The following is an 18795-nucleotide window of genomic DNA, read 5'->3' on the forward strand; positions in this document are numbered from 1 at the left end:
GAACGATTCCGTATACGGAATTATTCGTATGAACCGTCCTCCGTAGGAAAAAAGCGTTGGTGTACGGAATTATTTTGTATATTCCGTACGAAATTATTACGGATGGTCTCCACCGTCCAGAATAATTTCGTATACGAATATAACAATATCATACATTCATTATATTATAATTATTATAATTGTATCATTGTCATTATCACCATCATCATTATTATCATTATTAGTATTATTATAATTATAATTATGATTATCGTTATCATCATAATTGTCATTATAATTGTTATCGTTATCATTATTAGTATAAGTATTATTATTATAATTATTAACATAAAAATTAAATATAAATATATATAAAAGAATATATTATAATAATATTAACATTGCTCGATTCTCTATTTTCGTACGGAGTTTTTTTTATCGTGGTTCATACGGATAATTCCGCATACGGAATGTTAACTATTATTTTTGTATTATTAATATATTATAATGTATAGTATTATAATATATTATATTTTATGATAGCTTAAACAATTATTTAATATTTTAAAAACATATTTTCGCTGAAAATTAAATAATAATAATACAAATATTTTAAATATATTTCCAAAACATAACATAATTAAATAATTTGGAACTGTTATTAATATTTGATTTCCAGCGATTATATTATTTTTAAATATTAAACAATACAATTATAAAATGTATTAATAATAATAATAATAATAATAATAATATTAATAATAATAATGATAATATTGATGATGATGATAATGATAATGCAAACAATTGTAATAATAATACTAATACTAATAACGATAACAATTATTATTATTTTAATAATTATAATATAATGATTGTACCATATTTTTATACAAAATTATTCCGGACGATAGAGACAATCCGTAATAATTCCGTTTATGGAATGTTAATTCTGTATACGGAATGTTAATTCCGTGTACGGAATGTTATTAATTCCGTAAACGAAAACGATAATTCCGTATACGGAATCGTTCCGTACGGTTTCATAATAAGGCCCCAGGAATAATTTTGATATAAAATAACAACTCAAAAAATTATTAAGAGCTCCCTCCTTAGAAAATAACTAGATGTTTGTTGCATTCAAATTTAGAATATAGAAAAAGATTTATTAATATTTTTTTTCCCATATCTTAAAGTAGAACTAAATAACTGGAAAAACCCGGTTTTGGTCCTTTTATTGTTTAAAAATAAAATACACAGCCGTTTAATTTTCAAAGTAATTCTCAACAGAAAACGGTTAAAAGTGTTTTTTTAGAATTTTATTTTAATTTAAATTTGTTTACCATGTTATGACTATAAAAATAATAAATGCATATTAAATAAAGGTTTATCAAGCTTTATTTTTTATATTTCAATACAGCGTTGGCAACGAGGATTTTGACAGATGAAATAACTTTTTTCTGTATTGGATTTTAAAACTTGATTTTTTTTTTTAAATTTCGTTATTATGGTTTTACTCTTATGTGGAAAACAAAAATCTATGATAGGTCGATAAAAAACATAATGATAATAACGTTAATAAAGTTTACCTACTGTTTTTTCTCCCTTCTAAAAAAAAAAGAAATGTGATGTTCAAATGTTTGAATTTTATTAACATACACTACAATATGGAAATGGAGAGAACAAAAAACAGATTGTCGGTCGTGTAGAAATTTAAATAAAAAAAAATAAAAAATTAACCACTTCATTCTTCCGTTTTAAATACGGCTTGTACTATTCAATTAACTAGTCGGAGTTCTTTTTTTTTTTTTTTTTTAAATAGGTCATCGTTGTACATTAACTAACCGTGATAAATGTTGGCTGTACCAGAAGTAGTTTTTTTTATTATGTTTTTGTCTAAATATAATGCCGGCGGAATGTAAAATATTCGTGTTAAATACAACAATTGGGTATACTGTCAATGGTTTTTTTTGTCTTATATATAAATATTCAATATGATAAGATACGTTTGATAAGAGCGAACAACGATAACAGATAAAAATGATAACAAATAAAAATGATAACATAATATTATAAATTCAATCCAGATTTAACTGATAACAGCTAATCTTAATCCAACTGGGGGACAGAAAATCTGCTGATCTTAAGTCTTTCCTTCGACGGTAAGGTGGATATAATTTTATTTCAATCAATACTTGTTGTCAATCATTATTTTGTTGTACAACACATTTTTTTTTAAAGTAAAAGAAATTTTTGGTGGAAGAGATAGAAAAATCTATATTTTGGTTTAAAAAAAAATGTTTGCAAGGAGACGTTTTGAAAAGGTCCGACTTGTGCAGTTCTAGTTTGTTCGTCAAAGTGAATTATATTATTATTTGTTTCTGTTTTTTTTTTTATATCTTAAGTAGAGATTGTGTGTGTGTGACGCAACACCGGTAACGTTATATCAGACAAACACACACAAACGTTTAGAGCTTCGCAAACAACCTAACCGAGTTAAACCGACCGTGTTCACAATAATAGTATTATAACATAATAATATTATCTAGATGTTTCAGTCAACCGAAATGAAGAAACAATATGGACAGAGATAAGGTGACTCGAGAAACGAGGTCAGGCTTAATACGAAAATGGCGCGAAACAAATATTGTCTTAGATAACGATAACGGTTAGGTCGATGATTTTTTATATTTATTTTTTACATTTGACAAAAACTCAACACTATATTTTATGCACATTCACCAGTGTATTAAAATGGCAGGCAATTCATAACGAATTATACATTTGAGTGTTTCAATAAATCTTTTTTTATAATACAACTATGCCAAAAAAATGTTTTACAATTTATAAAGCATTTACACGATTGTGTCACGTCCAAAAATAAAACTTCCAGCATAATACATACACAAGTACTTGAGCAATATAAAAAACTAATGACATTCAATAGAAGTGAGTTGTCGCAAATGTTAAAAATTTGATGACCTAACCTAACCTACCACATTGTAATATGTGAAAAACTGTAACAAATCTATATTAAAAAAAAATATTGCAACTTGTACATTTAATTCACATAAAATTATCAAAGAATGTGCTCCGACTATTGATTTTTCTTGGACAAGTGACGTTCTGTAATTTCTGTAAAAATAAAAATAAATATATAAAATTAGCAACTTTTAGGTATTCGCTGACGTTTGAAGTTAACGTTTTAATTTTTTTTTTAATAATCCAATGACGACATCGGTATACAGGGTGATTCATTAAGACACTCTACTAAAAATGTTTTCATAAATTGTTGTTTTTACATTGTTATAAAAAAACTGAATGTAACCATTCAGTTTACCAAGTTGTTAACCAAAACTGGTCATCGTGCACGTTGTAATAATCATTTTAAGATATAGTTAATGTCCTTGTTCCAACACGAATTAATTCAAATTCAATTTTCGAATATATTATTATTGTATTATGTGTGACGTTAATCGATATTGAACCACGGTGTTATGAGGGTCTATTAAATCACAACAGCAATCGTCTCTCTCTATCTCTCTCTCTCTCGTGACGATAATAAAATTTGATCTTTGCAAGTAATTAAACGCTTAATTGCAAAGTCATTGTGCTGGCTCACTTAAACGGTATAAAGTTAACGAATTTACGTATTGCCGTCCAAAACCATTTTGTCTTTTGACGATAATTAATTCTCTCTTGTAAAGCGATAATGTTACCTGTACAGAGCTATTAATTTATCTGTTATCGTTTATCTCTTATCAGCATCAGACATTCGAACATTAATATGTCTTATATGATCAGCAAAGATTTTTTGTGTCCCCTAGTTGGATTAAATTAGTTATCTTGATTTGTTAAATCTGGATGAAATAAAAATAAATATAATGTTATCGTTATCTCTTATCACTGTTTTCTTATCAAAAATATCTTATCATCTGGGTCTATTATAATCTAACCTAACCTAACAATGTGACATGGAAATAACTCAATTATTGGACTAACCATAAAAAATGGGTGTCTTATACTTAAACAAATTACCTTGTATCTTTTTCTAAGAAATAACTATGGTTTTGTTATAAATTTGCAAGACAAAAGGGTTCTAAGTAAAAATTGGATAAAACAAATTATGTAATTTAATACTCAACCGCACATTTTTGTTCGTTAATATTTATAATAAAAATAATATGCTAATAACTCAAAAAGTCAAATTATGTATATTGCAAATTTATATTCAACAATTACCCTTTTAAATTACCCTTTGACATCTTTTTAGGATATACATTATACAATTTTAGTTAACATTTATGTGGGTTTATATTCAAAATAATGTCAAAATATATAATGAATAATTTTCCAAAATAACATCACTGAAAAGTCCAACAAAATTACTTTGTTGTTTAAATTCAGTTGAATTCCATTTGTATTGACCGTATAAAATAATCTTTCATTTAAAATTGTATTTATTGTACTGTTTTCTATTTATCTATTCAGGACATCATATTTTATTTGAACACATTTATTTTTGAAATACATTATTTGAAAGTTGATTGAACCATTTTTAAACCAGATAGTGCTCTCTAAAAAATAAAATTAAAAAATGTATACAAACTTTAATATTCTCGGGTCAGCGTGACCAACCGATGAAATAAAACGAATTATTCTGTTATACGGCGATGTCAAAGACATTTTTTGATCAAAATCGACTACTTGTTATCGGTATTTCTTATCAGTTTTTAGTTGTTATTGCTAATAACGTGTACAGTATATTTTTGGCACTACTGCATTGAGGAGTTGAACCAATCAAAAGTGGTTGTTTAGAATTTCTATTGTCTTACAACATTATTTATCATTCTGGGAAATACCGGCGGCGGCCGTGTGGCAATTCCCGGTAAATTAATATTACCTTTCCAGGGTGTGTTTTCCCGGTAAAAGCCGATTCAATAATAATAATAGCTATAGTAATGTTTGCCGTCGCCGGGTTTTCCCGGTAAACACTCGACAATTCCCCCGCGTCGGTTTTCCCTGCGTCCAAAATTAACCGCATCCCCGGGTTTTACCCCAACGAACTTTTCCCATTACCCGGCAAAGTTTTGCACGTTAATAATAATATTAACCAAACGGGAGCAGCCTTTGTCGTCGCCCCGTCGACCGCTTTAAGACCTCTTTTATTAGAAGCTTATTTGGGGGGGCGTCGTCTGGCTCGAATAATTAATAATTAATCCCGAGTTTTAGTTTTGCGAGAACTAAGGTGGAAATTAAAAAACAAAAACCTACCACATAAAAACGACGTTGGAAAACAAAGAATATAATAATAGCGCGCACCGAAGCCATATGATATATCATCATACGAAACAGCCCAGCGAGTGGAAAAGGGACATTATGATATTACTCAAAAATATGATAACACGAGTTTACCTTTCAGCTACAAAATGGCTATCTCAGTTTATTTTTTTACCTATTTTTATGATAAAATCGTTCAGTATCGAAACATGATAATACATTCCGAATTTGTCGTTTGTCGTTGATAATATTTCTGGAACAGGTAAACAACAATTGTTTCTGTAAACTAATATTTGCTTTATATATTTTATTATTTGCACACGTTACGTCCAATATAACATCATTCGCATCTGTTTTTCCAATCATATGCAAACATTTTCGGTTTACATTCTTTGCAAATAGAGCAAACATTGTTTTTTGATTGCGTTCAATCTCTTACGAATTCACAACCTCTTTTGATTGGACGACCTTTGGCCAAATTGTTCAGATGAAAATAACTCTAACAACAGCTCTAAAACTATTTGCCTAAAACTGGTTATCGACCAGTAAACATTTGCAAAAAAAAAAATACTACAAAATATCAACTGTTTCAAGAAAGAAAAAAAACAAGTTTAGGGCGTTAAAAAACAATCAGCCGGTATGTTTACCTGTGCTAAACGTGTCTATTGAACAGCAGCATGTTAATAACGGCTAGTATTTTTTTCCTTACTCGGTCATGATTTATCGTTGCTATTATTTTTTTACACAACCGCATTTTGTGCAACCGCTGACGTTTTTTATTTTTTTAGTTACATTATTATCATATATGTTAATTACTGCGCCGGGTTTTGCATATTCGTTAAGCCCCACCGATGACGCACACGTCTGGGGATCTTGTGTGCACATATTAGATATAAAATATGTATATATATATATTTATACATATTATGCGTTTGCCTCTCTCTCTATACTCTGCTGTGGCCGCTGTAAATTAGTGACGTCCGGTTAGGCATTATATGTGCTACACATAATAAAAATAATATATAGGTATACAACATCATGTGTGTGTGTCTGTGTAATTTCGACTTGGCCGCATTAAAAAAAAAAAACAACTAAAACGTCCACAGGAATTAATTTCCGGACGATAATTATTACTATACTGATGTCCAACATTTGTATGTCACTGGCAGAGTTGTGCAAATTCTTATATTTGATGATTATTATTTTGAAATAAATTTGTAATTTATTTTATGAAATTCAAATCCACCCCACTTGGTAGTATTTAATATTGTACGCATAATAAATCAACGTTAGGCAGACACATTGATAGACAAATAATAATCATCAAAATACAAAAATATGCGAAACTCTCATCGTCGAGTGGTTCACAGACATAATTAACTTATCAGAAAGTACTATAATAATCTCCACTCCATTTTCGAGTGTGGTAGAATGTATTATTTTTCGACGGTTAGAACCAAACAGTTTGGTCGAAGTAGTATATTTGATTTACTGGAAAACGATTGAGAGTTAAAATTTGTTTTTCTTTTCTGTTGCAGACTACAATCGCGAGACGGACAAAAAGAGTGTTGCTTCTTCGGCTGACGACGGCTAGCTGCCAGCTATTATTATTATTATTATTGAACAATTTAACCGACGTTAAACCTTTAAGGGGAAAGATTTAAAAGAAGCAGACAACAAAAAACGAAAGCTTAAAAATGGCCACAATAGACGGACGACCCGCCCAGTATGGGGTGACGTTGAAGAACCTGCGGGAGCTCATGGAGCACAGAGGCCCAGAAGGCATCACCAAGCTGAACGAACTCGGAGGCGTGCAAGACGTTTGTAAAAAACTGTACACGTCGCCCAGCGAAGGTGAGAAATATTGTAAAACAAAATTAAGGGGAAAAAACCACAGTGAAAGGGGAAAAAAGGAGAGGGGAAGGGTATGACTGTACAAATAAAATAAAATATCTACAACTGGTATTTACACAGGAGGGTTTTCAGCAATTTTTTTTTGGGGGGGGGGAGGGGGAAAGGTGGGGTAAAAGTTGGTAAGGTGAGAATAAGAAAGATGGTTAATTTATGCTGTGTTTAGGATTGAGCGGATCCAGCGCCGACTTGGAGCACAGGAAAGAAACGTTCGGCTCCAACACCATACCGCCGAAACCGCCAAAAACGTTCATGCAACTCGTCTGGGAAGCATTGCAGGACGTGACGCTCATCATTTTGGAAATAGCCGCACTCGTGTCTCTGGGACTGTCCCTGTACACGCCGGTAAACGAAGAATGTGAGTGTCATGTATCAGCTGATAACAGATATTGATAACCGATAGAACAGCTGATAAGAACTGCGCTATCGCCAAAGAGACAGCGTGGCAACTCTGCCGATAGCGGCGACGGTGCTGTAATAACGCCCCCCCCCCACGTCTTTGTCTAGGGGAGGGCTAGGTCTGCTAGTTGTGCGCTCCGCCAAATCGACGACCCCGTAGATATCCCTACGGGACGATAATCGGGATTTCGACATTTTATGTCTTTATTACTTTGGCACGGAACCGGAAAAATCGACAGTTTTTACAGCGTTACCAAAAAACTTAACCGTCTTTAAATATATGCTAGTATCCTTCTATATTCTTATATCCTTATTATATCCTTTTAACCTTGTATTCTTATATATATATCCTAATATCCTTATACATCCTTATTTCCTTCTATATATCCTAATATCCTTTTACATTATTATATCCTTATAACCTTATATTCTTTTATATTATATCCTAATACCCTTATGTACCCTTATATCCTTCTAGATCCTCATATCCTTATATATTTATCCTAATATCCTTCTATATAATTATATCCTTATATATATATATCCTAAAATCAATATTTTGTATTTCAAAAATGATAAAAATAATTTTCAAAAATCATGTCTGAACATAAAAAAAAACAAATTCTCATGACGTATGTGTTAGCTCAAGCTCCAACTCCGACTCGATCTTCTTTACTTGAATCATTTGTCTGCTTATTGACGATAATAATTTTTTTTTTTTTATTGCAAAAACAAGCTAATTATTGTCTTTTTATCCGCTTTATAGCTATGACTGCCGAAGACGACGAGGCCAAACACGGATGGATTGAAGGGCTGGCGATTTTGATATCAGTCATTGTTGTGGTCATCGTGACGGCGTTCAACGATTACACCAAGGAACGGCAATTCCGTGGGCTGCAGAACCGCATCGAGGGCGAACACAAGTTCAACGTGATCAGGAATGGCGAACTGCGGCAGATATCGGTCGGCGACATAGTCGTCGGTGACATTGCCCAGGTAACAGGCCCCTCGGAGAGTTCATATATAAGTATAATAATTATATTTCCCCCGCCCCACTACATGCTCTTTGTGTTGTTGCAGATCAAATACGGTGACTTGTTGCCGGCCGACGGCGTTCTCATCCAGAGCAACGATCTGAAGATAGACGAATCCTCCTTGACCGGCGAGTCGGACCACGTGAAGAAGGGAGAAGCGTTCGACCCGATGGTCTTGTCCGGTGAGTACAATTTATAAATTACTACCAAGCTCCTGTGGTCGGACCTTATGCTAATACGACTTTTGCGGTTCTGCACAGGAACCCACGTGATGGAGGGCAGCGGCAAGATGTTGGTCACGGCCGTGGGCATCAACTCGCAGGCCGGTATCATATTCACTCTGTTGGGAGCCGCGGTCGACGAGCAGGAGGAGGAGATGAAGAAACAACGAAAGGGTAAGTGTTAATAAACCGTCGAAGGGAAAGTGCGCATTGACAAAAACAATATGTTTCCTTTTAGAAGCGAAAAAACTAAAGAAGAAGAAGAGCTTGACCGACGAACCTTTGCCGACCAGCAACAGCCACGCGGCTGACATCAGCATGAAACGCATCGAAAAGTCCGTCGAACCGGAAGAGGAAGCGACCCGCGCCCAAGGACAGGCGACCGAAGCGGAGGAACCGGCCAAGAAGGACAAGTCCGTGCTGCAGGCCAAGCTGACGAAACTGGCCATTCAAATCGGTTACGCCGGTGAGTTTTTTACATCTAAGAGATTGGGGAATAACATATATGCGTGATTCTCAATGTGCAATTTTACCATCGCAGGTTCCACCATCGCCGTGCTCACCGTGCTCATATTGGTCATACAGTTCTGCATCACCACGTTCGTCATACAAAACAAACCGTGGAAGAACCATTACGCCGGCGAGTTCGTCCGGCACCTGATCATCGGTGTCACCGTTCTGGTGGTGGCCGTACCCGAAGGCCTGCCGCTAGCCGTCACCCTGTCGCTGGCCTACTCGGTCAAGGTAAGAGCAGCAGAATTTTTATGCACAAAAATCGTTTCGATTGTTACATTAATTAGAAACATATAAAATAAAACATGTATATTTACTGTGCTTAGAAAATGATGAAAGACAACAACTTGGTGAGACATCTGGACGCGTGCGAGACAATGGGCAACGCCACGGCCATCTGCTCGGATAAAACGGGCACGCTGACCACCAACCGGATGACGGTCGTGCAGTCGTACATATGCGAGGTGCTGAGCAAAACAATACCGCAATTCGCGTCGATCCCGTCCAACGTGGGAAACCTACTGGTGCAGGCCGTGTCGATCAACTCGGCGTACACGTCCAAGATCATGCCGCCCGACGACCCGACCAGCGACCTGCCCAAGCAGGTGGGCAACAAGACCGAGTGCGCGCTGCTGGGCTTCGTGCTGGCACTGGGCAAAAACTACCAGACGTGGCGCGACGACATACCCGAAGAGATGCTGACGCGCGTGTACACGTTCAACTCGGTGCGCAAGTCGATGAGCACGGCCATACCAAGGGAGGGCGGCGGCTACAGGCTGTTCACCAAGGGCGCGTCCGAGATCGTGTTGAAGAAGTGCGCCTACATCTACGGACGGGACGGCAAACTGGAAAAGTTCACGCGGGACATGCAAGACAGGCTGGTCAGGAACGTCATCGAGCCCATGGCGTCCGACGGTCTGCGCACCATATCGGTGGCGTACAAAGACTTCGTGCCCAACAAGACGGACGCGCCCAACCAGGTGCTGATGGACGGCGAACCCGACTGGGACGACGAAGACGCCATTGTGTCCGACCTGACCGCGTTGTGCGTGGTCGGCATTGAAGATCCTGTCCGACCCGAGGTGAGTGTGGCCAAGCCCAATAGACCGAGTCTAAGTTAAAACTGTTGATACTTATAACGCGTTTTGCTCAAACAGGTGCCCGAAGCCATCAGGAAGTGTCAGCGCGCCGGCATCACCGTGCGCATGGTCACCGGAGACAACGTCAACACCGCCCGTTCCATAGCCACCAAGTGCGGCATCTACAAGCCGGGCGAGGACATGCTGGTGTTGGAGGGCAAGGAGTTCAACCAACGCATCCGGGACGCGGACGGCGAGGTGCAACAACACCTGCTCGACAAGGTGTGGCCCAAACTGCGAGTGTTGGCCCGGTCGTCGCCGACGGACAAGTACACGCTGGTCAAGGGTATCATCGACAGCAAGGCCACGGAATCCCGCGAGGTGGTGGCCGTCACGGGCGACGGCACCAACGACGGGCCCGCTCTAAAGAAAGCCGACGTCGGTTTCGCTATGGTGAGAGAGAGAGAGACACTTATTACTAATAATAATAAAAAGACTAATGACACAAACGACTTTGGCAGGGTATCGCCGGTACGGACGTGGCCAAAGAAGCGTCGGACATCATACTGACGGACGACAACTTCAGCAGTATCGTCAAGGCCGTCATGTGGGGCCGTAACGTGTACGACAGCATCGCCAAGTTCTTGCAGTTCCAGCTGACCGTTAACGTGGTGGCCGTCATCGTGGCGTTCATCGGCGCGTGCGCGGTCCAAGACAGCCCGTTAAAGGTAAACGTATACACAATCTGTTGCATCCCTTATCCACAGTTTCATGTACCGCGTGTCGTCCGCAGGCCGTTCAAATGTTGTGGGTGAACTTGATCATGGACACGCTCGCCTCGTTGGCCCTGGCCACTGAACTGCCCACGTCGGACCTGCTGCTGCGGAAACCGTACGGCCGGACCAAGCCGCTGATATCGCGCACCATGATGAAGAACATCATCGGACAGGCCGTCTACCAGCTGACGGTCATCTTCGCGCTGCTGTTCGTCGGCGACAAGATGCTGGACATACCCACCGGCCGCGGCGCCGAGTTCGGTTCAGAGCCCACGCAACACTTCACCGTCATATTTAACACGTTCGTCATGATGACGCTGTTCAACGAGATCAACGCGCGCAAGATACACGGCCAGCGCAACGTGTTCCAAGGGTTCTTCACCAACCCGATATTCTACAGCATCTGGATCGGCACCGTCCTGTCGCAGGTGTTCATCATCCAGTACGGCAAGGAGGCGTTCAGCACCAAGAGCCTCACCCTGGAACAGTGGATGTGGTGCCTGCTGTTTGGCTTCGGCACCCTGTTGTGGGGCCAGATCGTCACGTGCGTGCCCACCCGCAAGATCCCGAAACTTCTGTCGTACGTGTCACACAATCACAGTAAAATAAAATAATACACCGTAGCCGTTGCCGGTGCCGAGCCCACTACGACACCCTCACGGTGGCTTGAGTACATTCGTTTGTTTCCTCACGCTGTCGTCTTTCCTCGCGATATTCGATCATGACCGCCCGTACGGTTAGAGAACCCTGGGCCTAACTATGACAACGGCTAGGCCGGTAACGGTTCACACCGGTTATGACCACCGGCCTCTGGGCTGAATTCTCTTGATATAATTTTTTTAATTAATAACTCTGAAAAAAATTATCTATAGGTACTATATTTAAAAACATGCCATCAGTTATTATTATCGAATCGAATATGTGCAAAACGTTGTGTTTACGCGTGTCAAGCCGAGTTCTATCGCATGGTCATCTTGTTTGTTTGGATACGTTGAAGAACTACTCGAAATTAAGCATTTATTTATTTTTCTAGTCCGTTAAACTTGCATAATGTAAAAAATCAAATAAAACACTATGTACGGTAATAGGTTTTTGAATTATTGCATTTTTTTTATTAACACTATTTAATTGTTATTCGATTACGTTACCGAAAAGACAATATTTCAGTAGTGATATAAGTATAATATATATAAAGCCCCAAGTTAAACTCCAACAGTAATTTATTTAGGCGTGTACCCGATAAAATTTTTTATTTAAGACTTTCACCCAAGTAAAAAACATTTCTGGTTCAAAGTACCATTAACTCGGTATCGGCAACCGCTTAGCAAATAATTTGTTTTTCTACCGTCGCTTAAGATGCAACATCTCGTAATATCTTGTTTTTCTCAACTTAACGAAAAAAAAACAGTTTCAATTATAACTATTCGTCCAGTTCAGAGTTGAGTAGTGCAAGGGAATAGGTGCTGCCAACATATTTCTTTTAGAAGTTGTCTTGACTCTTGTACTGTATAGTAATTCGGTTTTTAAAAAATACTATTGATATATTATAAATCAATATATTATCACATTTCCAATCTACAATAATATACTATTCATCACTAAACAGTGCACCGTGGTTTTATATTTGCCTTTACTGGTCACACTGCTGCTGCGTTATCTATGTCGTAAATCCGAGCCAATAAAACAGTGTGGCCAACATGATTTCGTTTGAAAAAAAACTAGATATATGGCGTTAGGACGTTGCATCTTAATAGACAAAATTATTCTTGACTATTTCCAATAAGACTGTGCTGCATTATTAAAACGTTATGTGTGTGTGTGTGGTTTTGTTTTATTTTTGCTCACAGATGGGGACGCGGTCATCCAGAGGAGTACACCAACGCAATAAACTTAGGTGAAGAAAACAGATATGATCCAGACTCTGGGCAAAAGCCGCGGGCCGGCCAGATCCTGTGGATCCGCGGACTGACCAGGCTACAGACTCAGGTTAGAGCATCATTGGCTGCATCACTGCTGGCGTGATAAACTGTTTTTTAATTAACATTATTTATTTAATTATTTTTCTCTCTATTTTTTATCGGTTTTTTTTAATTTGAATCGTCCATTGCTAATGTGTCTGTCGACACACTCGTCGTTGCCTCCGTCCAACGGCGGTTGTTAACATTGTTTTACCGTCGATATTTATTTTATAGTGATTTTTCTTTTGTTAGGTTCTCTCGTCTCGTCGGTTCATTAATTTCCAAAATGTTCATTCTATTTTCCATTGCGTTTTCTCGAAAACTAAACAATCATAAAGATTATCAATCTTTCCCCATCGGTCGACGAACATGTCTTGTGATCAGCTGTTTTTTTTCCATCTTATCTTATCAGCTGATTCTCTTATCACGAATAACTTATCAATGACAACGGATAAAGTCATCGATGATTTTTAGACAAATAAAAACAAAAAAAAAAGACGTCTTGAGAATTTCGGATAGACCTCCGCACAAAAGACATGTTCAAAAAAATTGTTTTTTAAAAAAATTTCAAAACTAACAATATTGTCTTAGGTATTGTCTTTATAATCACTAGGTATATTATTTTTTTCTCGGTACGTTCTCTTTTTTTCTGTACATTATGTTTTTAAAAAAAAAAAATGTTTATACTTTTATATTATTTTATCCATTTATTTAAATATACCGACGATATGTTCTTTTCCGAAAAGGCAAAGGGGTTGTCACGGACGAACGGTGTACACACGGTAATGGTTTTTAAATAGGCGAACGTCTGTGTTGTTTTTGCGAAGAGGGTGCGGGGGGGTACGTCGTCGACAATATATTTTATAATATTATATATTGTTATTGTTATTATATTGTACAACCGACGTGAAAATACGTGAAAGTACTTGAAAAAGGTGAAAATCATCACCGACAGTGTACATATTATTATTACATTATTTATTTTTTATTCATCATCCATCGACCATCGCCTTTCACAAAAGTAATACATCATAATATACAAAAAAAAAACATTCATCCACGTCAAACCAAACAGAACATTGTTATCGTTTTAACCATGAAAATAATATGTTTTATGGTTGGAGGGGCGGGTCAGCCCCAAATTTTCAGTAATATCCAAATTATCACCCTTCGTTTTGGACCACGCGTCTCCTTATCTCTTATCACCATTGCTTATCACACATTTTCTTATCTTGTATCATTTCTCCTTATCACTCGTCGTTATCGGGTGAACCGAGTTGAAATTTAGTCGCAGGCGGATGCCATAAAACATTATTCTCATGATTGAGGAGGAAATTTCTTCCACTCTAGCTTTTTATATTTTATTTTCAAAAAACAAAAAAACTCTCAGCCCTCGTGTTGACGATTTTATTGTGCACGCGCGTTCTCGTCCAATGTAATATAAACCGCCAAGTATTGTCAACGTGCCCCAGTCGGTGTGTGTTAATTATTATTAAACTATTATTTAGAGCGAGCGAGCCAGCCGTATACGATTTGTCCACGACAAATGAAAACCGTACAGGAATTTATACCTATTACTACGACAGGATATTGTTTTAATAGTATATTATTTTGTATTAACGGACCAGCAGGCGGACACGGGTGCACTAGAACGGAAACGGTCGACGAGCATCCGACCGGATATAAGCAGATCCGGAAGTGTTAGATTTAGATTTAATCCATAGCAGATGTATAAAACAACTAGATAATCGACTCGGTGTTAAAGTCCCCAAAGAGCCATGAAGTTTGGCAGCCATCGACCAAATTATGACTGATTATTTTGTGAGTTATGTGATAACAGACATGATAACACTGCATTATCATTATATTGATGTTGTGATCTGTTATTATAACATATTTTGTTTCATGGCTCAATCAATACAATTAAATCATAACAACATTTAGCCCTTTCAGAGTATATGGCCGCCAAACTTCATATGTATCTCTTGACTCATAGAGTCGGCTGTCCAGCTGTTTTTTATATCTATGATTCAATCCGACCGAAGTAATCGAGGTTATGTATGAAATAATCAAAATTCTGTTTGGTACAGTATTTGTTTCGATTAGATGTTCTCTAAATTTCCGCTAGACTTCTTATCATCGGGGTAGGTTCTCATCGTTATTATATAATCTGTTATCAGCGTGCTTTCCCTTATCATTGAAAATCCTATCGAAATTGCCACTATTATCAGCTCTTATTATTGCCAATTCTACGTCAATAATTTGTTGGAAATTATAATTATATTTAAAAACAATGCATTTTTAATGGAATTTTTGATATCACAATTTTTATTTGTAAGACCATATTGGAATTACAATTTTCGTTTTGCTCCACTGTAAAAAAAATAACTTGAACCACTCATTTTGTTTTCATCCCTCCGAACAATATAAAACAATGTAATCCATTAATGCCTAACTCTGCTTAGCATCCCTAATTGAGTACATTAAATTCCGGAACATTATTTATATGGGTTTGGAGGGATGACTACGTTGTCACATTTCCCATTGTATTCTATCGTCATAATATTAACTAAACATATTTTTTTTTTTTGAAAACTGAAAATCATGAATTCGATTTCGAACAAAACAAATGAAAACGCTTCGGTGCGAATTTGTATATGGTATAAAATATATTAAATACTGATAAAAATCGTCTTAAAGGCAATATTGTCCTTAATGATATTTTCTAGAATTTCCCGTACACCGGCTGTATACTATACCCTAGTAAGAATACATTTTTAAGGGGTTTTTATCGATTTCGGAGGGAAAGGGGTGAACTTTTTTGACTATTGACCCACCATAACTACTTATAGACGCTGCTATTCGAGTAAAATCACAGATAAAATTCTGATAACCAGAAGAGACGGTCAATGAAACAGCAAATCAGTGTAGCCAGAAATCAACCGTTAATGTTAAAAAATTCTTCTTTGCTGCCGAAACTGATTTCTCCCATTTTCCGTTAATAAAATGAACAGCGTCTGTCGCACCTAATAAAAGAAAAAAAATGGTAATTTCATATTTTCATACCGACTTCTCTGATTTTAGTTGCAGATGTAGCAAATCTGTCCCCCCGTAAGAACCCGTGCAATTCTTGACAAGTGTCTCTTTTGGTCGTTCCGTGCAGCGCCCCACTAGAGCGCTGTAGGTCCAATACTTCACAGCCCACAGCCGTTTGAAACCCCACCATTCTTTTCGGGACGCCCTGTTTGTAATTATGGAACGCGTATTCGCTGTTTTTCCTACGATTTATCGATCAATACACGACGGATTTTTCATCATTTTAGTACGTATCATGGAAAAAAGTAACGTAGCGGCGTTTTTACTTTCCATGAAATCGGTACACAAAACCGGCGCCCAGCCTACTAAAAACACATTGTGATATGTTAAAAAAATACCGCTATAACGATAATGAAAAAAAATAACAAAAAAAATAATTACCAAACCCCGACCGAAATGAAAATTGATAAAAAAATGTTTTTTAAATAAACCCCCAACAAGTAAAGTAACGACACACTTCGCATGACACGCGTGTTGTGATTGTGTGTTTGCAGCTGCGTGTCATCCGGGCTTTTAAGTCCAACCTGGAAGACCTGGAGGAACGGCGTTCCATACATAGTTACCGCACGACCACCAGCTCGAGGGGCCGTCCTCTGTCCGACAACATCACTTACATAGACGAGGACAACCACCACCACCACCACCACCACCAAGCAGTCCCTACTAACAAGACACCACTCAGTGAGGAATAAACCACAAAAAAAAATAATAAAAATAATAATAAAAAAAACAAATTTTTGTTTTTGTTTACCAAAATAATAATAATAAAAACGACGTAGACGAAATTGACGGATCCAAACGATAGAAATAGAAAACCACAATAACCGATAACCGTGTATAACGATAAAAAAAAAATTGCTGATCTTTTTTAAAACGCGTGTGCGTCGCTTGTCGAAAATCAAATATTATTATACATATATATTTTTTTGTTTTTAACAAGTTTTTAATTGTTTTTTTTCCAATTTCGATAATGATGGTTATTATAAGACCGACACCCTTTTTTATAAAAAAAATGATTACTTTTATTTTATTTATTAATTTTTTTTTTTTACCAATGATTAAACGTACGTTATGTATATGTATACAGAAATACACATCTCGTGCTTCTTTTTTATTTACATATATATTTTATATATGTATTATTTGTTACTTATCCCAGTCTCGCTCCAATCTATCTGCGTTTAGCAGTAACATAATTTTCATTACACATTATCCGTGTACCTTGTTCTTATCTCTAATGTCTTTGCCTCTGTGCCTATGCTATCTTTTTCTGCCTGCATCTCTCTCTTTCTGTCTGTCTGATCTTTTTCTTTTTGTTCACACGCTATGTACGCTGTATTGTAATATATACATATTTATATTATGCCAATATCGGTGTCGGCAGAAAACGCGCCAAAAATAATCCACGCGGAGGCTTATAATATTATTATGTATTTTTGATACACAACACTTTTTGGGATTGCTTGGAAACACGGACACTGAACTGGATTTAATCGTTACCAGCATCGTTTGTAATAATTATATTATAACTGACAATAACGATAAGGGTATAAATACTAATATATATATTATATACAGGCATCTTGCTACGGCCTTGCGGTGATCTTGTCGTTGACACGTTTTTTTTGTTGAAAATTATTATCACTCACTTGCATTTAATAATAAAACGAAAACGGTACAACAGCAGCTTGGATTAAAAATATACTCGGAACGGGCAATAGATTTTGGTACAAAATCCTTATAACTCACGTTTGCCGTTTTCTTATCACAGCCCGGCGACGTTTTGCTTTTTCTTATCAACTACACATTGTCTGTCTGCGCGCGCAATCAGCCAAAGACGCAATAAGACGAAATAAATGCAAATTCCCAATGCGTACCAACGCAATACAAATTGATTTGCATTTACCGCGTCTTTGACTGATTGCGCGTACGGTACATTATAATAATATTGTATGTTTATAAACTTTATAACCCTCAAAGATAAGATAATTTGCCGACACGCGCATAATAATATCTGGTGAATAATTTCTACTTTTTAATTTTACACCACAAGCTTAGAACTTAAACAAATTAATTACATACAATATTCGGTGTATTTAGGTACACAATTAACTAACTGCGGTACTGGTTGATAAGTATTATTACTTTTTTTCTTAATTATTATTAGTATATTGTTCTGTTATTAGGTCTGTTACGACACGAGCACGAGGCCTTTTGCTATACATATTATATGTATATGTGTTATATTGATTTTTTTTATGATTCTCACTATTATTGTGTCGTTCGTTTATTTGACTATAACTAATATTATTGAGTATATTGTTTTTGTTTTATTTCACTTAGGTAAAAAAAATAACAGTACGATTATTATCGAAATCAGCCCACGCTAATTATAAAAAGGATATTAGCATCAGCTGTAAAAGTGTTTTTAATTTTTAATTTTTATCTACATACATACATACATATATATTATATTGTCTGGCTCTCTCGCTCACACATTAATTTCTTACTCACTATCACCGATATTATTATTATCTGTCTCTGTCTCT

At 36.5% G+C, this 18795-nt stretch overlaps 1 protein-coding gene across 9 annotated transcripts in view; it reads left to right on the plus strand.

Moving 5' to 3' along the window:
• The window catches only part of LOC126836897 (plasma membrane calcium-transporting ATPase 3), a 67339-nt gene that overhangs the window by 32797 nt on the left and 15747 nt on the right, over positions 1-18795 (plus strand). For 6 of the 9 annotated variants that reach the window (XM_050570607.1, XM_050570606.1, XM_050570608.1 and 3 more), the window contains exons 3-14: positions 6798-7113; positions 7337-7528; positions 8336-8565; positions 8650-8785; positions 8864-8998; positions 9063-9290; positions 9366-9568; positions 9664-10419; positions 10495-10869; positions 10938-11144; positions 11210-11772; positions 13040-13178. In XM_050570607.1, the coding sequence (XP_050426564.1) occupies positions 6957-7113; positions 7337-7528; positions 8336-8565; positions 8650-8785; positions 8864-8998; positions 9063-9290; positions 9366-9568; positions 9664-10419; positions 10495-10869; positions 10938-11144; positions 11210-11772; positions 13040-13178 (3321 nt within the window). In that variant the 5' untranslated portion in view covers positions 6798-6956. Of the gene's footprint in view, positions 1-6797; positions 7114-7336; positions 7529-8335; positions 8566-8649; positions 8786-8863; positions 8999-9062; positions 9291-9365; positions 9569-9663; positions 10420-10494; positions 10870-10937; positions 11145-11209; positions 11773-13039; positions 13179-16740; positions 17244-18795 lie in introns of those variants that run through there. The other 3 variants (XM_050570609.1, XM_050570610.1, XM_050570614.1) reach the window with 3 other exon arrangements.

The sequence above is a fragment of the Adelges cooleyi genome, unplaced genomic scaffold (assembly GCF_023614345.1).
Source record: "Adelges cooleyi isolate 19-005CV unplaced genomic scaffold, UGA_ACOO_1.1 ACOO_flye_CR_arks_rails_tigmint_CR_PRNA_247, whole genome shotgun sequence".
In the NCBI taxonomy this organism is placed as follows: domain Eukaryota; kingdom Metazoa; phylum Arthropoda; class Insecta; order Hemiptera; family Adelgidae; genus Adelges; species Adelges cooleyi.